The 22,670-nt window shown below is 41.8% G+C and overlaps 2 protein-coding genes across 3 annotated transcripts; one reads left to right on the top strand and one right to left on the bottom strand.

Annotated features, from left to right (window-relative positions):
* Positions 1-21: 21 nt before the first annotated feature.
* Positions 22-9,321, bottom strand: gabarapl2 (GABA(A) receptor-associated protein like 2). The gene is made up of 4 exons (XM_063000240.1): positions 9,132-9,321; positions 4,513-4,568; positions 2,535-2,707; positions 22-520 (listed from the first exon to the last, which is right to left on the bottom strand). Exons 1-4 carry the CDS (start codon positions 9,163-9,165, stop codon positions 430-432), a joined length of 354 nt encoding a protein of 117 aa, XP_062856310.1. The 5' UTR covers positions 9,166-9,321; the 3' UTR covers positions 22-429.
* A 3,201-nt stretch (positions 9,322-12,522) lies between these two features.
* Positions 12,523-18,328, top strand: tmem231 (transmembrane protein 231). 2 transcript variants are annotated; one of them, XM_062999686.1, is made up of 7 exons: positions 12,523-12,903; positions 13,734-13,900; positions 14,259-14,387; positions 14,676-14,819; positions 17,588-17,669; positions 17,787-17,892; positions 18,092-18,213. In XM_062999686.1, exons 1-7 carry the CDS (start codon positions 12,765-12,767, stop codon positions 18,111-18,113), a joined length of 789 nt encoding a protein of 262 aa, XP_062855756.1. In that variant the 5' UTR covers positions 12,523-12,764; the 3' UTR covers positions 18,114-18,213. The 2 variants fall into 2 exon arrangements, with proteins under 2 accessions (XP_062855756.1, XP_062855755.1); XM_062999685.1 differs by having other exon boundaries at positions 12,546-12,903; positions 17,787-17,895; positions 18,091-18,328.
* Positions 18,329-22,670: the final 4,342 nt, after the last annotated feature.

Below are 22,670 nucleotides of genomic sequence, written 5' to 3'. Positions count from 1 at the left end.
CACACACACACACTCGCGCGGTGTGTTTAGGTGTTTTTATTGGTTCGGTCATCCAGCTACCTCACCGTTCACATCATTCTTAAATATACAGATAAATTTATACAGGAAATCAAATCAAACTTTAAAATTCATTTGTGTCGATAATATAATATTAATAATATATTAATAATAATAATATAATATAATTATAAAGTTACTGTGTATGATCACTGCAGCACCGCTAACATCCACGTGCTAACTAAATACGATGCTATAATGCTAATGCTAACACTACAGGAGTGACACGACAACACAGATACACAAACTTACATATTAACACACACACACACACACACACACACACACACACACTCAGCAGAAGAAAAGGTGGGGCGTGTACATGATGTGGGCGGAGTCGGTGATATTTGGTGGGTGTGGTTTATGATGGATTTAGGAGCCGAAGGTGTTCTCTCCGCTGTAGGCCACGTACAGGAAGCCGTCCTCGTCCTTCTCCTTCTCATATAGCTGCCCCATAGTCAGACTGAAACACACACACACACACACACAGCACAGTGAGGAAGGGTGAACATCAAATATCGTATGGGTGGGAACTCAGTGGAGACCCAGGGTCAGTCTCAGTGCTGCCACTGGTTTGGTGTGTGTGTGTGTGTGTGTGTTTTGTTTATCATGATTATAACGTGATGTTTTACACTTTGGTTCCATCATGACAGGACAGGTAGTTACTGCTTACCCATAATTCATCAGTTCAGGTTTAATATCAAACACAGTCATGAACTATTTAGTGGCTCCAGTTCACCTCACTTACACGCCTCTGTACTGTGGGAGGACACGGGGAGAACATGCACAACTCCACACAGAAAGGACCCGGACCGCCCCACCTGGGAATCGAGTGTGTGTACGCGAGTGTTGTGCAATGTGTGTGTTTAATGGAAATAATAGAGACTGAATGAGTGTGGTGTGTGTTTCTCATGAACACTGAAGCGTTTCCACAGTGGGATTCATATTTCTGTTGTTATTTTGGACTGTTATTGTTTGGAGGCGGGCGTGGTCCATCCGAACTCATCGTGTGTTTAAGGCTTTTATTTCACGCTTATTGTAGAGGACAAAACGATACAGAGCAGGACTTCGGAACACAACTGCACACGGAGCTGAGGATTAGAGCCGCATGGTGAGCTGATGGAGGGGATCAGTGAGAGACGTGTGTGTGGGTTTATAAAGAACTGGAACTGTGTGGAGCAGAAAGAGCTTCACATTACGTCATTAACCCCCCCCCCCCCCCCCCCCTATAAACACCTATAAGGAACCCCGTAACCTAAATATAAACACACGCCGCTCTGCTGGAGCTTCATCATCATCTGTGACGTGAGCAGAACCATCATCGATGCCCTCGTCTGACTCCAGCCAGAATCGGGAGCTGTGGTGGCGGCGACCTTTCACTCTATTCATGGTGTTTTACTGTAGGAACCTGATTTTCCACTGGTTTAGGATGACGTTACGTGTACTGGCATCAGCAGTGGGAACTTTCTCTGTAGTCACGGAGATGATTATTAAAATCAGGCAGTGAACCTGCGGGTACTGAACACCATGTGAACACGGCCGAGTGACGTAAAGTTCCATAAACTGACGTTAGTAGAATTTTTTTTCTCTATTTTAATAATAATAAACTGTGAGTGGAGCTCTGTACTGTTAAATAGAGGAATTATTGATCATGAATGTAGAGCTCTGATTCACGCTGTGTTCAGTGCTGTTAATAATAGAAGAAGTTTTATTGATCATTTATACGTCTACACGTGTACAGTACAATAACATTATTTTCCATGTAGGGCAGTTTAGTCATAGCGGTTAAGGTACTGGACTAGTAATTGAAAGGTCGCTGGTTCAAGCCCCACCACTGCCAGGTTGCCACTGTTGGGCCCTTGAGCGAGGCCCTTAACCCTCAATTGCTTAGACTGTAACTGTCACAGTGCTGTAAGTCACTTTGGATGAAAGCGTCTGCTAAATGTAAGATGTAAATGTGTATCCCAACTTGTTTCCCAGAGACACTTTACCAAATCCCTGGAGCAGACAGGGTTAAGGGCCTTACTCAGGGGCCCAACAGTGGCGTAGCAGCAGAGCTTGGATTTGAACCAACAATCTTCTGATTGATAGCCCAAAGCTCCACCCACTAAGCTACAACTGTTCACTATTAGAGTACAGAGGAGAGTTTTAATGGACACGGAGCAGCTTCTCATCACCAACTCATCATTCCTGTAGACGTGCAGCATCATTTCAGTCCTGTTACTATCACCAGGTGATGATGTGTTCAGGGTTCTGACAGAGCAGAACGTTCAGGCACTGTGGGGTTCTCATTTTTACTAAAAGAGGCTGATTTACACCTTTCAATACTTCGGAAAACCCTTTTCAGTCAACACAGGCGTGAAATCCAAGCTGAAACTCTATTACACAGAGAACGCTCTACACCAGTTCTATACAGAGCGCTGGAGAAGGGAACGCGGTGTTGGGTTCAGTATGGGGACAGAATGTGAGATGCTCACCTGGACTGAGGGACGGTTTTATCCACGAACAGGAAGATGGCCTTCTCCGACGGGAGCTGGATGCGTTTCCTGATGATCCACATGAACTGAGCCACCGTGATGTCAGATGGTACCAGGTACTTCCTCTTATCGATGTCCACGATCTGAGAGCCCGACACCTTCTCTACGATCACCTGGAAAAGACCAACAGGGTGAGGATCTCGGGTCGCCTACACAACACGCCTCAGAACTTCAGGATCTGATCCGTGTGTGTGATGAAGAACAGGAGCGCTCTGCAGTGTCGGGACTCTGTTTACAGATATCCTCCTTCCTTAGGGGTTCTTTTCCCCATTTCACAATTTAGTTATATCCAATTCCCCAACTGTGCTGCTTCAGAACCCCCGATCTGATAAAGTAAAGCCAGATCACCACACGACCCCTCCGACACGCGTCCAATCATCTTCGGCCGCTTCTTATCACCTGCCAGTCTTGGGTTACCACATGTATGGGAGCTACCCACCCATCCCACCCCCCGACTCACACCAGTGAGCAAGAACAAAGTGAGTTCTATAAAGACATGAAGAGAAACTCCAGTGTCCTGCGCAGAGCCCTGACCTCAAAACATCAACAGAGGCTTTCTTTGACTGAGGGGGCACAAATTCCCACACACAGACACACTTCAAATTCTTGTAAGATCTTTTTTTGTGTGAAAAGATCACACACAGAGCGCTCTGTTCAATACCGTTTGTTTTAAAACAGGACGTCTGACACGCTCACAATCAGGTGTCCGAATACTTTTGACCCTAAAGTGTATCTGTTAATGAGAACAGGATAAATCCAGCATCTCTCTGGACGTCTGAATGCTGACCTGTTCCTGTTCTTGTTCCTGCAGGCTCTCGTTAATCTCGCTTCATAGCTGCTTGTGTGTGGTTGAGAGGAGAACGCTGAGTCAGGCTGGTGCTGAATAAAGGAAGCATTAATGAAGCTCTGCTCCTCTGTTCCTGCTGCAGGTTGGGGCAGGAGTTCCCCGTGTTCCCCCCCCAAACCTGTTCAGGTGTCGTGTATCAGCAGGAGCCTGGATCACTCTCAGGTTCTTTGTTCTGCCACATTCCTCCTCAGACCAGCATTTCCAGTTGTGTGGAGCTCAGGGTCAGAGGCTTTCACCACAACATGGAGCTTCTCCTCAACTCCACTCCACTCCACTGCTGTAACAACCGGGCTTTTATCATCCAGAGGGGCGTCCAAAAACCTCACGGCCGAGTGTCCACTTACACTGTGTGGTCAAAAGTATTCGGACGCCTTCTCGTTCAATAATGAGAGCCTGCAGTCACATGACGAGAGGAGTCTACCATTCAGCTGTCCAGAAAGCTGTCGCATTCTATCCTGTTCCAGGTTTTCCATCAACATTTAGATCAAGAGCTACACTATGTGGCCAAAAGTATTTGGACACCTGACCATGAGCTTGTCAGACAACACAAGCAGGTACGAGAGTTGCTTTGTAAAGCGCTGTACAAATACATTTGACTTGAACTGATATTAACGAGAGACTGTATGATGTGACGTCCAAAGAGATGCTGGATTCTATTCTGTTTGAGGTTTTTAGATCAAGAGATACACTGTACGATCAAAAGTATTCGGACGCCTGAGTGTGAGCTGGTCAGACAGCCAGTTTCAAAAACCAAACACTACTAAAGTAAAGTAACAGAACTGAGTAACAGAACTGATCTGGTAATCTGTCTCTAATCCCCACGTACACGGCACCACCCACACCTCTCACCCCTGAGTGCTGCCTCAGCAAATCATTCACTGCTGGGCCCTTAAGCGAGGCCCTCAGTGTGTATAAATCTTTATATAAAAGCGTCCGCTTAATCCTGGCAGCGTGAAGAGGAAACACAGAACAGCTGAGCAGTTCACTGTGTTCATTTACTGAGAGTGATGGTAAACCTGATCCTCGTGTACATCAGATCTAATCTCACACCGGCGTGGTGCAGGTACTCACTGGAACCCTGTCGGGGTATTTGTTCCGGATCTTGGCCGACTCCACACACCGGTGCTCTACAGGAAACAGGAAGAGGAAACGTGCTGTTAGTGCTGATCAGAGAGACGGGAGAGGACGGGACGATATATTGGTATTATGATGGTGCTTCTCTTTATCTACTCCAGAGTGGTTGTGTTTCTGAGCTGAACCGTACCATCTGAAGATCTGAGCAGCGTCCAAACACAAGAGCCAATCAAACTGTCTGAAGCACCTCGTACCTCACAGAACACCCATCCAACCATCAGAGAGCATCCACCCATATATACCATCCATATATACCACCCATCTCTACCAATCCACCCATCTCTACCACCCACCTCTACCAATCCACCCATATATACCACCCATCTCTACCAATCCATCCATTTAACCAGCAATCTGAGCATCATCCAGCTGACCACCTGAAGCACTTTCTTATTATTATTTACTTCAGAAGGTCTACAAGATCATCCACAGATCTACCTGACAATACAAAGGTCCACCTAAAGTTCTGACAACACAAGACTCTATCTGACAATCTGAGTGTCTAAAAGTCCAAAGGTTCTCCAGTTGGTGAGAAAAATGAAAACAATGCTTAGATATATCTCGATTCCTTCTTCAGATTGCATTACAGTGGTTCTTAAAGTTTATATTGGCTGAACTGAACCGGTTCAAGAACCAGAGTTCATTTGGTGAAAAAGTTTCAAGTTAGAGCTACTTGACCAAAGAACTCTGGTTCTTAAACTGGTTTCGTTCAGGCTTCTTAGAATCTTGGTGTTTTTTAGAGAACCAGTTCGTGTTTCCACCAGTTTTTGGGAACCAAGCAAGCACCATCAGTGGTGGGCGTTACACAATGAAAGTAAAGAGTAACATGATGGTGGAGCGTGTAGATTATCTGTGGGGATTTGTGCTGCTGTTACAGTTTTTATGTAAAAAGCATGGATCAGCTATTGGTGATAAGAAGACGTAGACGGCGACTCCGTTCCTCGTGTTTGTCGCTGTTGTTGCTTTCTTTAGTGCATCACATGAGAAGCGTTTTGTTCTCTGTTCAGCGCTCAACTTGAGCAGTGAGGTAAATCATCATCAAAATTGTGGAATAAGCGTCACATCCAGGGTTACAGCTCCAAATTTATCTGTGTTTATCTGGATTCTCCTCCCTGTTTCACTTTTAAACTTGTGTTACAGCTCCAGCTTCTGAGAAATGGTGAGAATCAGAATCAGCTTCTCCCAGAGTCTAAAACGCTTCTGGTTGAGAATAAAGCTTAACGTGGTTTAATGTAGTAAAAGAAGGAGACAGGAGCACTAAACTTCTCTTCATTATTACTGCTCATAAGTTCCTCCACTCATCACATTCCTCACTCGCTGTTTTACTACAGTAAGTCACGCTGAGTTTCGTTCCTACGGTCGCTTTTACCGCCTCGTATCAAACAGTTCGTCTCATTGGAGAAACCACAGGAAACAATGGCACAGCTGGAGTGAAAATGGTTTTGCAGTTTCTCATGTGAACACGCTCCCTTACACGCCCACATGACATCACAGTTTACACTGAAAACCCTTGGTGGAAACGTGCTGCGTTTAGCTACACAAACATCTATTACAGGAGATCAGGCGCCCGGCTAACAGACTGATGCATTAAAGCTTTTACAGTCCAACCAATAAACATCCACCACAATCAATATCTCCTGTTCCTCTGTAGATGGAGGAGCGGGATCAGAGCCAGGCGCGATGCCACGGTGCCAGCCGTTCAAACGGCCATTAAAACACACTCGTACTGATCACAGCAGGGCGGCTCCGTGGGTTATTGATGAGCAGGATGAGAAGATCCAGGAGCATGATGGTGTTCAGGGCTAGTCTGATCCATTTCTGGTTCTGATTCTACTGATCGGACCTTCAGTCGCCTCCACTTACCATGGTTTTGGGACTGGATGCTATGGTAACCAGGCTAAACATTGATCTGATTACTGAGGTGCAGTAGTGCTCTCCTTAATCAGATCAGATCAGATGAGAAGCCTTTTATTATCCCACGAGGGAAAATTTGTAATAATATGAAACTTTAAAATCTTGATTATTTAAACCAGACGCCTGATTATAATATACTATATATGGCTAAAAGTATGTGGACACTCCTTATTCCTGTTGAGTGCTGTATAAGATCATTAACCCTTTAATCACCTGCTGAACTGAACTGAACACTGAACTTTGAGTCTAAATACTAGGGTAAAAATAAGCTGTATTTAAATCATCTTGTTTGGGTCGTGTCTGGTTGACATGTTGGTAGATGGGCACCCAGGTGGCGCAGCGGGATATTCCTCTAGCACACCAGCACTGAGATTCTGAACTCCTCGGCGTTCCCACCGGTCAGCTGGGCGCCATCTAGCGGGCATAATTGTCCGTGCCTGCAGGAGACACGGTTCTGCTAGGACGGGATGACCGGACTATGTGGGCGGGGTCTTCAGACGCTGTGTAAGGACCCTGATTGGCAGATAGAGGCGCCCGTGCAGAGTGCATGGGTGGGAAAGGGTTCCGCTGAGAGCTGCACGCGGGTCGGAGGAGGCGTGAGCAGCAACATACCCACAATATACCCACCTCACCTACAATCAGGGATCCACCAGCAGCGGAAGACAAACTGACCACAGTAAACTGAGAGAAAATGCAGAAATAAAATAGAAAATAAATAAATATTGGTAGATGGTTTCGAGTAAACGGCCTCTCTAACTTTTATATCAACTTAAAGCTGCAGCTGAAAAATCATCCATGAAAAGTCGCATCATTTTTGTGATCGTCTCAGCTGCTGGGTAGCGGCTCATTAACAATCCTGTGTGCACCAGTAAAATATGAACTGTTTGTTGTTGGTTTTAGTCTCAGGAAACTTTATAACAAACATGATTTACTTGGTGAGACCTGTAAGGGGTTAAAGATCTAAAAGTTCCAGCTTCCACCTTTCCCCTGTAAACACTGTGAGGTTCATAAAGAGACGATTTGGATCAATGAGTTTGGTTCTGGTATCTTATTTCACCTGTGGGTCAGACGGGTTTGTGCTACCTGTCATTAACATGTTCATACTATCATCACAGTCCGTCAATTCCCACCAACAAACCAGTAACAATCATCAGATGATCTGGTGTATCATCATAAAACTGAATAAAATAGAATAATAATCCCTTACAGCTCCACATCTCATCACTATACTCATATAAACATTTATAAAGATTAATATATATATAAACCAAAGCAACATCCTAAAATGTTTGGGCGGGGACAGAATCAGAAAGCAGTTATTTATACACTATTTATGAAAGACTGGATGATGATTCACAGTGGGAACGTTTACTGTGTCCTGCTGAAACCACATCATGTTCTCTAAGTCAGAAATAAAGAGGTCCTTCCCTATAGTTACCACAGCAAAAACAATCCAAATCCAGCCTCAGTCCCAGTTTGAGAGATCTGTTAGGTTTAGCCGCATGGGTAAACTTCTGCACCCTCACACTATAAATCCCCGCTGTAGTAACATGTGCAGGTGCTAGACTGGCCTGCCTGCCCAGTATGATAATGATTATGAAAATGTAAATGATGAAATCACTCATACTGTTGCATTTATTTGTTTTATATATGTGTGTATAAATAAATGTCATTACTCTCTCCAGTGTTTCACATTGCTCCAGACCCACTGTGACCCTGACCAGGATAATGCAGCTAGTGAGAATGAAGGAATTCTGATTTGTTTATCCTGCAATGGTACTGTACCACTTACACAGACACAATATTACATCTGATCCAATCCTCTTTATTTCTGTACAGACATTTAATCAGATCCTGATACCTGAAATATACGTACATGCTAATTTCCAATAAATTTAATGTAATATTATTTATATTTATTATGTATTTAATTATTTATATTTTTAGATTAAATCAAATCAGATTAGATCTGCCTGTCTGAAAACAATCTATTATTATATAATGTTTATGTTAATTATGTATCATATTTACTACTTTAACATTTACTATTATTATTAGAAAAATATTATATTATATTATTATATACAAGCCATTTATTATTTATGATTTTTCTCATATTTATTTTATTATTTTTATATTTATTAATGTTTTGTTATTATATTTAAAATGTAGTTGTTATTTTATTATTCTTATATTTATTGTTATTTATAGTTATTATAATTAATGTGAGTTTTATTATTGTACTATTTTTATATTTTTATATTATTATTGTTATTAAAATATTGCTGTTGTTATTATATATAATAAAATGAAAAATATTATAATTACTGGTTTGTTTATTTTATTTTGGTGTTTGTTATTATAATTATTGTTGTTATTATTATAATTATTCTTATTATCATTATAGTAATTATTAAGCTATAATGTATTAATATATTAAATTTGATATAATAATATAAACATTAATAATAACATCATGATTTAATCCACGCTGTAATGATAATAATGTGGATATAAATAAGAACTAAAGCTGATTCTTAATAAATAATAAATAATAAATGTAAAGATGAACAGTTGAGTTTGTGAATGATAATAATAATAATAAACATTAGCATTAGCTTCAGATATAAACTCATTATTACCGAGAGAATGATCTTCTTTAAACATCCATTTCATTGTTGCAGGTTCTACTGCGCCGCTCAGCACGATCCTGATATGAAATAATGGATATTAAATATAAAATAATAAACAAAATAAATCAAATAAAGAGCAAATTATTATTAACAACAACAACAACGGGCTAACCGACACCGACACTGTTAGCTAGGCTAGCACTGCTGACAACACTGCGCATGCGCACCAGGGACACAACACCGCGGAGTAAAAAAACAACAAACTGATCCAGATAAACTATTAAATATTATAAATATATTAAATTATTCATTTATAATCACAGAGAAACATCAACTCACATCATAATCATGAATAATCACATCATAATCAAGAGTTAGGCTTTTAATAAAACCGAATTTAACAATTTATTCATCTAATGAAGAACTTTCACTTTCTGTTTACCACACACACACACACACACACACATGACATCATTATTATTATTCATCAGTGTTTAATAGCCACCTCATCCTGGTCAGGGTCAAAGTGTTCCTGACATCACCTGAAACCACAGTGTGCTAGTGTCTATCACAGGGCAAAACTCACTCACCCACCTACTGCATATTCTGGGCAAGTGGAAGAACAGGAGAGTACCTAGACTCTACGGAGAACATGCCAAACTTTCCACAGACAGTCATCAGAGGCAGGAATCAGACCCAGGTTCTCATGAGCCATGTTCCTGACACACGTTACCAGCTGTGCCATTGTGCTGCCTATGTTAATCCTCATCACTCCAAAAACAAAGTCACTGATTAGTAAATACGGTACACACCACACCTAACTGCTGCTGGTCTGGATGTTAGGATTCTTAAGATGAGGAGAAGAGGACGGAGAGTGTACAGAGAGTTCAGAACATCTTAATACTTTTGTAATGAGAGATTTCAGTGTCTGATGTTTTCACTTCATAATTCTGGGTGACTGAGGGCAGATCAATGGTAAAAAATAATGCTTTTATTTATTTAACATCACAAAGTGTGTGTGAAAACTGAATCCACGCCGGTCACTTAGCTGTCTTGTAATTACTGAACAGTCAGTAACAACATCTACAACAGATATATACTTTATTAATCCTGAGGGAATTATTGACAATAATAATAATAGGAGCAGAAGTGCATCTGTTCTAATACATGATCTATACAGATATATAAGTATAAATATAATCATTTTCTTCAGGATCAATATCTATTTATCTATAGTACAGATAAGAACTTTATTCAGTTATCTGAATGATTTAAAAGAAACCAAATTTAGTTTGTTGTTTTTTTCTAAACAGCCTGGGGAAGGTCCGGACCTGATCACCACTGTAGCAGGATCTGAAACAGGAACTTTATACTGAACGTTTCCCCAGCGTGACTGAATTAAAAGAATTAAAAGCACGCCCTACACGCTGATGGGAAATTTAACCTGAGCTGGAAGAACCAGTTATTAAGTTAATAAGGGAGAATCCCTTCATCACAGAGAACACAGAGTCATCACAACCAAAACCAACATTTCAGCGTTTCCTCGTGCTTCTCTCAGCTACAATTTCAGTTTAAACCTTTTTGTGTCACAATGGTGCAAGAATGATAAATCCGGAGGATCAGCTTATTAACAAACAGAAATGAAGCAAAGAGAAGATAAAGATCAGATCTGAACCTCCTCATTCTGCACAAGGTGAAATGAATACTCTGTTAAAAGTGCACAGAGCAACAGATGGAATACAGTCAGTAATTGTACACCCACATTGTTCATCTGTATGTTAGGTGTAGCTTATAAAATAATCAGTGAATGTACAGAGCAGAGAGGTGTTCCTAATAAAGTGCTCAGTGATATATAAAGTCTTCCCGGCAGTAGAATGAGACGCTTCCTGTTGTGTGTTTTATCGTAAATCTTTTTGTTCCTGGATGTTTGAAGTGTCGTGTTATTTTGTGCCCTCCAAGAAATTGATGATAAGGGCCCAACAGTTACCAGATACCTGGCAGTGGTGGGGCTTCAAACAACAACATTCAGATTGCCAGTGCAGTACCTTAAACACTAAGCTACCATCAACCATTAACATATATATATATATATATATATATATATATATATATATATATACTGTATACACACTGTGTGTGTGTGTGTGTGTGTGTGTGTGTGTGTGTGTGTGTGTGATATAGATTTATGATCAGTGGTGTGGTTTGTAAATAGAGACACGTTTAGAATCTGATCCCTGTAACAAACTCCAAAAAAGTCAGGACAGGGGCGTGTTCCCCTATGTTCCCCCCTGTGATCCCCCCTGTGTTCCCCTGTGTTCCCCTGTGTTCCATCAGTGTTCTCCCCTGTGTTCCCCCCGTGTTCCCCTGTGTTCCTCCCTGTGTTCCCCCCCCTGTGTTCCCCCCTGTGTTTCCCCCTGTGTTCCCCCCTGTGTTCCATCAGTGTTCTCCCCTGTGTTCCCCCCATGTTCCCCTGTGTTCCTCCCTGTGTTCCCCCCTGTGTTTCCCCCTGTGTTTCCCCCTGTGTTCCCCCCTGTATTCCCCTGTGTTCCCCCTGTGTTCCCCGTGTCCCCCCTGTGTCCCCCCTGTGTTTCCCCCTGTGTTCCCCCTGTGTTCCATCAGTGTTCCTATTAATTTTTACAGTTTAATGTGTGAGGAACTGAGGACACTGATGGTTGCAGGTTTGTGAGTGGAATTTTTCTCCGTTCTTGCTGGATACGAGATCCAGCTGCTCAACAGTCCGTGCTCGCCGTCGTCTCATTCTCCTCTTCATGATACGCCGCACATTTTCAATACAAGACAGATCTGGACTGCAGGCAGGCCGCTCAAACACACACACTCTGTGAAAGTGGTACCCTCACACATGTGCAGGTCACCCATGCTGTGCGCACTGATGCTGTCTTTCGGTCCATCTGAGATGATCTCGGGTCCAGAGATCTCGGTGGTGCTTCTGTAGAGAATTAATATACAACAGGATTTATTTGTTGATGCAGAGGCGGACTGTGTTAACTAACATCAGTTTTCTAAAGCGCTCCTGAGCCTGTGTGGCTACATTTATCACAGTAGCATGACTGTACTCAGCAGTGGTGGTCTGAGATCTCTCCAGATTCCCTGAATCTATTCACAACATTTTAAATAGTGCTTATTTTACTTCAGTAATGTATTTATTTTAATTGAATGGTTTATTATTGTTATTATTATTATTATTATTATTATTATTATGATGTATTTATGTACTCAGCATGTGGGTGATGGAACACGGTGGATCTGAAGGTTCTAACTGCGGTTGCTATGAGGGGGCGGGGCTTGCTGCGGTTGCTATGGAGCGTCATGGTAACGTGGGACGCTTCAGGAAGCGGAATGTTAAAGGCTAGGCTAACTGTTTAGCTCGAAGAAGTTTAACTGAAATAAAAAGTAATAAACCGGATTAATAACTGCATGTTATTAATTTAAATTCGCATATCAAAACATAACGCGTTAAATCAGCTTCCTACCCTGCGATTTGTTCTAATAAAAGCTTATTAATAGCACAAATATGCTGCAGTTAGCGGGCATGCTAAGCTAGCGGCTCATTGCGATTCTAACAGTTAGGATTAATAATTAATAATAATAAAGAGTAATTAGTAATCGGTGTTAATTAGGGCGATGGGGTTTTATGAGGTTTATTCTGAGCCGGTTTTGATCCGTTATAAAAGCAGGGTGTGTTCAAGAGCATCCGTGTTTGTGGTGTGTGTGTGTTTACTAACCTACATTCCTCCTCTGCTCATGGCCTACAGGAGTCAAGGTAATCAAACCTCATATTATTACTCATTATTACTGCATTCAACTCTTTATTCCCCTTTAATACTGATGTACAGCATGCTCACATGTACCTGGAGTACCTCACGTTTAGACCTACAATTCATAATTCCAGAAACCTCAGGACAGAACAAAAGCAAAATATTAATAAAATATAGTTTTATTTTTGTAAATTCTTCATTGTTTGTGTAATTGTACACTTATTCTAACAGTCATGACTGCAACACGTTTCAAAAAAGTTGGGACAGGACAAATTAGGACTAGAAACAAAGAATATATCATCTGAAACATGTGGCGCGATCATGACTGATCATCCAGGAAAGATCAAGTTCTCTATAAGCAGGGATGAGTTTGGGCCTGACAATGGGCCAAAAATATATTAATATTTATTCAAAAAAACTTTCCCAAAAAAACAATTTTTCCCAATAATTATTTCTGGTAAAACCCAATAAATTAGACTTTTTACCTTCAACTGTGCATAATATTACCAACAGATTCAGGAAATATGGGGGGAAAATCTGTGGTGAAAACCACAACTGGGTGTTTGTGATTTACAACAAAAGTGTCATGAACTATGTGGTCAAAAGTGTGTGAAGATGTGAACATAATGTTGTTAGACATTCTATTACAAAATCATGGACGTTATTATTAATTACCAGTTAATATATTAACTGTTGGAATTTGTGCCAATTCCAGCAAAAGAGCATCTGTGAGCTCCAGCACTGATTGTGTGTGTGTGTGTGTGTGTGTGTGTGTGTGTGTGTGTGTGTGTGTGTGTGTGTGTGTGTGTGTGTGTGTGTGTGTGTGTGTGTGTAGGGTTCTGGCTGAAACAGAGTACGTATGAGGAACAGCCTCTGGTCCAGTTCCAGTATCAGATGATGCTGATTGGTGCCACCAGTTTAACGGGGGATTATGTAGCGTGGAGTACCTTCTCCAAATTTAACTCCCTGCTGGGGAACAACCTGCGCATTCCTGCTGTATCTGTGAGTACCATAACACACCATAACACACCAACATACACCATACATAACACACCCCCGGGCTGGGAGGTGGGTGCACACACTAACAAGTTGCTTTGAGACAATGTCTATTGTAAAAAGCTACTACTAATGCTTGATTTAGGGGGGGTTAGTGCTCCTCTGCAGGCCCCGTCATGTCCTCCTAACAATACAGTGGAACTGAACACCTACATAATGTTATGTTTAGCGTTATGTAGGTGTTCAGTTACTAATAATAAGTCAGGTGATCCAGTACTGACTGTAGATGATGCTGATGGTGATATTGAGGTGAATAATGAGCTGTTAGCTGTGTATCTGTTACCTGTGTATCTGTGTGCTTCAGGTGAGAGAGGACGACAGGAACGGAGATGGAAAATCAGATGGACTGAATGTGCAGCTCTCAGTTCCTCTGAGTCCATCAGAACAGATCTACAGCGTCCAGCTCCTGCTCACCTTCAACTACCAACTGATGGTCAGGCTTAAACTCACCATCATCATAATTATAATAATAATAACAACAAATATAACTTTAAATTAAATAACAGTCATTAAAAAAATCAGTCTGTGATCACATGTTTATATTGTCAGGTGACCGGTACTGTACTTACATACTTGACAAGGACCAAGTGCACCATAATGAATCCGTGTGTGTGTGTGTGTGTGTGTGTGTGTGTGTGTGTGTGTGTGTGTGCGTGTGCGTGATTGTGTGTGATTGTGTGTGATTGTGTGTGATTGTGTGTGATTGTGTGTGATTGTGTAGAGAATGGCGACGGTGGTGATGCAGTCCATGGTTCTGGTTCAGCATTCATCAGCAGTTCCTGGTTCTCAGCTCTTCATCAGTGGAGATCTGAAGCTGCAGCAGAGATCAGCGCTTCCTCACCGTGGCATCATCACCCAGTACAACGTAAGTACCAGCTACCACCCGACATCACCGCCCGACATTAAACCCACACACATCCTGCCAGAAATAAAGAGGATGAAATGTTTTGAGTTTTGCACTGGATCTGCAGTGATGGTCGTCTCACCCACACCAGCACTGGATCTGGTGGGACTGAACAATAAACCATCATCTTCACAATTATTCATTTGGAGCAAAGTTCTCCAACACCTGGATCACCAGCAGCTCAGTGGATTATAAATCTTACAATCACAGTCAAGCAGCACAGTTTTAATAAGTAAACACAGCACTTATACAGTCAACACTGGAGCTCTAGTACTCCACTGAACCACAGTGTGAGTCAGTGTTTCAAAGAGGAGAAAGACCTGTGTGCAACAACGCTGATAATCTTTGATGATGTGATTGTGATGATGATGTAATTGTGATGATGATGATGATGATATGATGATGATGTGATGTGATTGTGATGATGATGTGATTGTGATGATGATGTGATGATGATGATATGATGGTGATGTGATGATGATGTGATGTGATTGTGATGATGATGTGATTGTGATGATGATGTGATTGTGATGATGATGTGATGGTGATGTGATGATGATGTGATTGTGATGATGTGATGGTGATGTGATGATGATGTAATGTGATTGTGATGATGATGTGATTGTGATGATGATGTGATTGTGATGTGATTGTGATGATGATGATTTGATGATGATGTGATTGTGATGATGATGTGATGGTGTGATTGTGATGATGATATGATGTAATGTGATTGTGATGATGATGTGATTGTGATGATGATGTGATTGTGATGATGATGATGTGATGTGATTGTGATGATGATGTAATGTGATTGTGATGATGATGTGATGGTGTGATTGTGATGATGATATGATGTAATGTGATTGTGATGATGATGTGATTGTGATGATGATGTGATTGTGATGATGATGTGATGATGATGTGATTGTGATGATGATGTAATGTGGTTGTGATTGTGATGATGATGTGATTGTGATGATGATATGATGTAATGTGATTGTGATGATGATGTGATTGTGATGATATGATGATGATGATGATGTGATGATGATGATGTGATTGTGATGATGATGTGATTGTGATGATGATGTAATGTGATTGTGATGATGTGATTGTGATGATGATGATGATGTGATTGTGATGATATGATGATGTGATTGTGATGATGATGATGATGTGATTGTGATGATGATGATGATATGATGATGATATGATGATAATGTGATTGTGATGATGATATGATGATGATGTGATTGTGATGATGATGTAATGTGATTGTGATGATGATGATGATGTGATTGTGATGATGATGATGATGTGATTGTGATGATGATGATGATATGATGATGATGTGATTGTGATGATATGATGATGATGATATGATGATGATGTGATTGTGATGATGATATGATGATGTGATTGTGATGATGATGTAATGTGGTTGTGATTGTGATGATGTGATTGTGATGATGATGATGTGATTATGATGATGATGTGATTGTGATGATATGATGATGTGATTGTGATGATGATGTAATGTGATTGTGATGATGATGATGTGATTGTGATTATGATGATGATGTGATTGTGATGATATGATGATGTGATTGTGATGATGATGTAATGTGATTGTGATGATGATGTAATGTGATTGTGATGATGATGTGATTGTGATGATGATGATGATGTGATGGTAATGATGATGTGATGATGATGATGATGTGATTGTGATGATGATGATGTGATTGTGATGATATGATGATGTGATTGTGATGATGATGATGATGTGATTGTGATGATGATGATGATGTGATTGTGATGATATGATGATGATGATATGATGATGATGTGATTGTGATGATGATGTAATAATAATAATAATAATACATTTTATTTATATAGCGCTTTTCAAGATACTCAAAGACGCTTTACATAAGACAAATAATCAAAACAAATACGTACATACACCATACAAATCATAGTACAAAATCAAAATAGTACATCAACAACAAGAATAATTAAGATAAAAACAAAGAGAGCAGCATAAGACAGTTCATTAAAAATTAGCTAAATTATGAGAGAGAACAACAAATATAGAACAATTTCTTAAAATTAGACAGAAACAGGACAGATTCACATGCAATCAGGAAACTGAAAACTTTACAAGTTTTAGGATCTAGGACTTAACATTTCTGTCGTGATCTAAGTATAAAAACTATTAAAAAAGAATAGCAAAAATAAAAGCATTTATTTCGTGTGATTACAAGTTAAATGCCACTCTGAATAGATGAGTTTTGAGAAGTGACTTGAATTTGGACAGGTCAGGACAATCTCGTAGGTGTTTGGGGAGAGCATTCCATAAAGATGGAGCAGCTATGGAAAAGGCCCTGTCACCCCAGGTCCGGTGCTTGGTCCTAGAGGGTATGGACAGTAGGTTAGCCTCAGAAGAGCGAAGGCTACGGGAGGGAATGTGCTGATGGAGCAGGTCGGTGAGGTAGGATGGGGCCTGATTATGGAGAGCTTTGTAATGTTATTACTGTAATGTGATTGTGATGATGATGTGATTGTGATGATGATATGATGTGATTGTGATGATGATGTGATTGTGATGATGATGATGTGATTGTGATGATGATGTGATTGTGATGATGATGATGTGATTGTGATGATGATGTGATTGTGATGATGATATGATGTAATGTGATTTTGATGGTGTGATTGTGTAGGTGTCGGTGGTTGATGCTTCGAGTCCATTTGCAAGTTCATACGATCTGACCAACATCATCAGGAGCTACCAGAACCGAAACTGTAAGTGTGTGTGTGTTGTAGTGCGTATGTACGTCCTGTGTGTGTGTGTGTGTTGTAGTGAGTACATACCTGCTGTGTGTGTGTGTTACAGAGTGTGTGTGTGTGTGTGTGTTATAGTAAGTACGTACCTCCTCTGTACCACTCCGGTGTGGACGGTGGCTCGAGCAGCTGGCGCTCCATTTCAGATTGAGGTTGAGATCAGATACCCGGTGGAGACGATCACATATCCTTTACACACTCACACACACACACACACACTCTTACACTCACACATGTGTTTCAGGTGTGTGTTTATGTACACACACATGCAGGGTAAATACAGAACTTTGGGTGTGGGGTGGGGTGGGGTGGGGTGGGGTGGGGTTTGGTGGTTCTGGTCTCCGTCTCTGTGGTTCCTCCTTAACAGTGTGTGTGTTACATACCGGCCGGGATTCTGGGAGCTGATAAAGTTCGGCTGGATTCAGTACGTCAGCGTCTTACTGATCTTCATCTGGATCTTCCACCACGTCCAGAACTTCATCTTCCACAACCAGGTTCTACCCACAGTACCTGTCACACCTCTCACCAAACCCCATCAGTCCTGACCTGTTTCACTGCATCTCTGTGTGTGTGAGTGTGTGTGTGTGTATAAGTGTAAATAAAGATTTGATTGATCTGAATTGGTCTTTGATGTTGTGAATCATGTGATGCAGTAGAACGATCATGTGATGATTACATGGTCAGTTCTGTTCATGCACTACAGGACCATAAATATTGGGACACCCCTTTTAACGACTGAATTTATGTGTTTCATTAATAGCAGGTGTAATAAATCAATCATATAAAGGAAATGATCTGCTTCTGGTTCAGCAGCAACAGTTTAGGGAAGGTCCTTTCCTGTTCCAGCTCTATAAAGCTATGAAGAAAAGCTCCTGCAGTCCTGACCTCAGCCCCACTCAACAGCTCTGGGATGAACCGGAACACCAACTGAGGCTTACTAGCCTGAATGGGCACAAATCCCCACAGACACACTTCAGAGTGTTGTGAGAAGCTTCTCTAGATGAAAAGGTCACACAGGGGGTCATCGTGTTTTCCATGTACTTTTGGTCATATAGTGAGTAATGGTTCCTGTTAGGAAACATGTGATTAGATGTGATGGAATCTCAACAGTACTCGTGTCCTCCAGCACTGACTGTAGGAGATACAGAGGTCAGAAGTTTACATACACCCACCAGAACATAGATCATCCTGCTGCTGCTGTGACTGAAGAGAAAATTCTTCAGAAGTTTTCCTGTAAATCATAAATATATGGACAGAAGCGTCTGTGATCCAGTGTGTGGTGGGACTGCCTGAGGTCTCTGTGCAAAGTACACAAAGAAAACTCAAACTCACACACTCAAAACACTGGTGATTCTGTCCTCAGCCGAGTGAGCTTTACTACTACAGTTACACGATAACAGGATCAGCAGCAGGTTACAGTGACGTTATTACAGTGACGTTACTGGAACATTTCATTCATTTATACTGGATCATCCTCAAACCAGGAAACACACACACTCATATACACACACACACACAGGAAGTGGAGCTGCATGACAGGATGTAAATATTCTGCTGCAGCTGCTGGTGTGATTGTAACTGGGTGAGAAGTTCCTCAGAATCAGAATATCTTTATTGTCCTGTCAGAAGTTCTGCATTAATATTAGAACATTACAGCACAACTACACTCACACACACACACACACACATTTATGGTTGTTCTCGTGTTGAAACATCCAGATTTAATAAAAAATAATAACAACATTAATAATAATAATAAAATGAACAATAATAAATATCATTAGAAATAAGCGTCTGTCAGAATAATGAGCAGAAATATTTGGACGAGTAACATTCCTGTCTGTCAGGGCTTCTACTGTGGTCATGTGACTCTGTATCGTCCAATAACAAAAGAAAGAAAAACATTTCTGCTGAACTACACAAACACATTTTAACATAAATCCTAAAATAGAGACACATTTACTCTGACAATAATCTGCTTTTATTAAAACCACAGGAGCTGCATGATGCCAAAAGTATTCAGACACCTGACAGTTCAGTCTCTCCACACCAAACTCTGATCACTGACCAGAATCAGTGTTTAGCCATATAAACGCTGACTAAATGGGCACAAATTCCCATACACAGACACACTTTAAACTTTAGAAGCTTCTCAGTAGAGCGGCTGATCACACGAAGGGTGCTCAGCTTTAATAAAGTGTGTTTTTAAAACTGGACGTCCGACAAGCTCACAGTCAGGCGTCCAGATACTTTTGGCTGTACAAAGTCCAGAGACAAGGAATCACATGTTTATTTTAGCATGAAGTCAAGTCAAATGTATTTGGACTGAGTAACTGAACAGAATCCAGGACTGAAAACCCCTGATGAGGAGTCGAGGGCGACAGAAATAAAAACACAAATAAATAAATAAAAATCTGATATAAAATCATTAAGAGTAAAATGCCAGTTTGCCAGAAAACAAAATGAATGATTACATCAGAACTAAAAGGGAGAGCGAGCAGGTAACAAGGTCATGAAGCTTCCACATCAGCACCCACCTCACCCACCATCATCAATCCTGAGTGATCGCACGAGAGAGGCAGAACGACACCAACCCAACATCCCTGATCACCACACGTTTCTGTCACCTAGAACCCCCAAACTCTGCTCCTCTATAATTGGGGTGGACAGCTCAGGTCCTAGGACAGCACAGGGACCCCAGACCTCCAGGACCGGGGCCACACCCATAGTTTGGAAAGACTGATCAAAAACCTGAGTAAATAAATCTGTTGATTATTTTAATTCTGGGAACTGTTAGTGACCCCGGACCCTGTCAACTTAGTACACGTGTTCAGTACGTTCACTTAAATACTGCGGGGTGGCACTGGGGATAGGGCGGGGTGCTGAGGATGGGGCGTGGCACTGAGGACGGGGCGGGGCAATTAATTTAATAAATGTATTTTGTAATAAATGTGGAATTAAATCAGCAGTCAGAGCAGAGATCATGGAACAGGACTGATGTGATCAGACGCTCTAGTGGAGGGGCGTGTGGGGGTGAGACTCGCATCTCCGTCATCAGGATCCTGAATGTTCACATTTCTGAGTGATTGTGCTGCTGCTGGTTGGGTAACGTCGGCTTTTTGTCTCTGAGCTGAACTTCATTGTTGTTTTGATGACGTGGAGGTAAAACATTCGTCCTGACAAAAGCGTGAGGGTTAAACTGTGTGTGTGTGTGGGGGGGGGGGGGGGGGGTTGTTTTCTTTAGTACTGTAATTACTAGGCCTGAGATTAGTGAAGCTCACTCGACTGTTGACAGTCTCACAATAGTGAGCTGAGTGATGGTGGTTCATGTCGGACCAGTTTTTGTTTTTATTCGTTTTGATGATCCAGAGTCATTCAGTATCAGAGAGGGAGTGTGTGAGTGAGTGTGTGAGTGAGTGAGTGAGTGAGTGAGTGAGTGAGTGAGTGAGTGAGTGAGTGAGTGAGTGAATGAGTGAGTGAGTGTGTGAGTGAGTGTGTGAGTGAGTGAGTGAGTGAGTGTGTGAGTGAGTGTGTGAGTGTGTGAGTGAGTGAGTGTGTGAGTGAGTGTGTGAGTGAGTGTGTGAGTGTGTGAGTGAGTGAGTGTGTGAGTGAGTGTGTGAGTGAGTGAGTGAGTGTGTGAGTGAGTGAGTGAGTGTGTGAGTGAGTGAGTGTGTGAGTGAGTGAGTGAGTGAGTGTGTGAGTGAGTGTGTGAGTGAGTGAGTGAGTGAGTGTGTGAGTGAGTGAGTGTGTGAGTGAGTGAGTGAGTGAGTGTGTGAGTGAGTGAGTGAGTGTGTGAGTGAGTGAGTGAGTGTGTGAGTGAGTGAGTGTGTGAGTGAGTGAGTGAGTGAGTGAGTGAGTGAGTGAGTGTGTGAGTGTGTGAGTGAGTGAGTGTGTGAGTGAGTGAGTGAGTGTGTGAGTGAGTGAGTGAGTGTGTGAGTGAGTGAGTGTGTGAGTGAGTGAGTGAGTGAGTGTGTGAGTGAGTGAGTGAGTGAGTGTGTGAGTGAGTGAGTGAGTGAATGAGTGAGTGTGTGAGTGAGTGAGTGAGTGTGTGAGTGAGTGAGTGAGTGAGTGTGTGAGTGAGTGAGTGAGTGAGTGAGTGTGTGAGTGAGTGAGTGAGTGAGTGAGTGAGTGAGTGAGTGAGTGAGTGTGTGAGTGAGTGAGTGAGTGAGTGAATGAGTGAGTGAGTGAGTGTGTGAGTGAGTGAGTGAGTGAGTGAGTGAGTGTGTGAGTGAGTGAGTGAGTGAGTGAGTGAGTGAGTGAGTGTGTGAGTGAGTGAGTGAGTGAGTGAGTGAGTGAGTGAGTGAGTGTGTGAGTGAGTGAGTGAGTGAGTGAGTGAGTGAGTGAGTGTGTGAGTGAGTGAGTGAGTGAGTGTGTGAGTGAGTGAGTGAGTGAATGAGTGAGTGAGTGAGTGTGTGAGTGAGTGAGTGAGTGAATGAGTGAGTGAGTGAGTGTGTGAGTGAGTGAGTGAGTGAGTGAGTGTGTGAGTGAGTGAGTGAGTGAGTGAGTGAGTGAGTGAGTGTGTGAGTGAGTGAGTGTGTGAGTGAGTGAGTGAGTGAGTGAGTGAGTGAGTGAGTGTGTGAGTGAGTGAGTGAGTGAGTGAGTGAGTGAGTGAGTGTGTGAGTGAGTGAGTGAGTGAATGAGTGAGTGAGTGAGTGTGTGAGTGAGTGAGTGTGTGAGTGAGTGTGTGAGTGAGTGAGTGAGTGAGTGAGTGAGTGAGTGAGTGAGTGAGTGAGTGAGTGAGTGAATGAGTGAGTGAGTGTGTGAGTGAGTGTGTGAGTGAGTGAGTGAGTGAGTGTGTGAGTGAGTGTGTGAGTGTGTGAGTGAGTGAGTGTGTGAGTGAGTGTGTGAGTGAGTGTGTGAGTGTGTGAGTGAGTGAGTGTGTGAGTGAGTGTGTGAGTGAGTGAGTGAGTGTGTGAGTGAGTGAGTGAGTGTGTGAGTGAGTGAGTGTGTGAGTGAGTGAGT

The sequence above is a fragment of the Trichomycterus rosablanca genome, chromosome 8 (assembly GCF_030014385.1).
Source record: "Trichomycterus rosablanca isolate fTriRos1 chromosome 8, fTriRos1.hap1, whole genome shotgun sequence".
NCBI lineage: Eukaryota > Metazoa > Chordata > Actinopteri > Siluriformes > Trichomycteridae > Trichomycterus > Trichomycterus rosablanca.
This window is presented reverse-complemented; position numbering and strand designations above follow the sequence as displayed.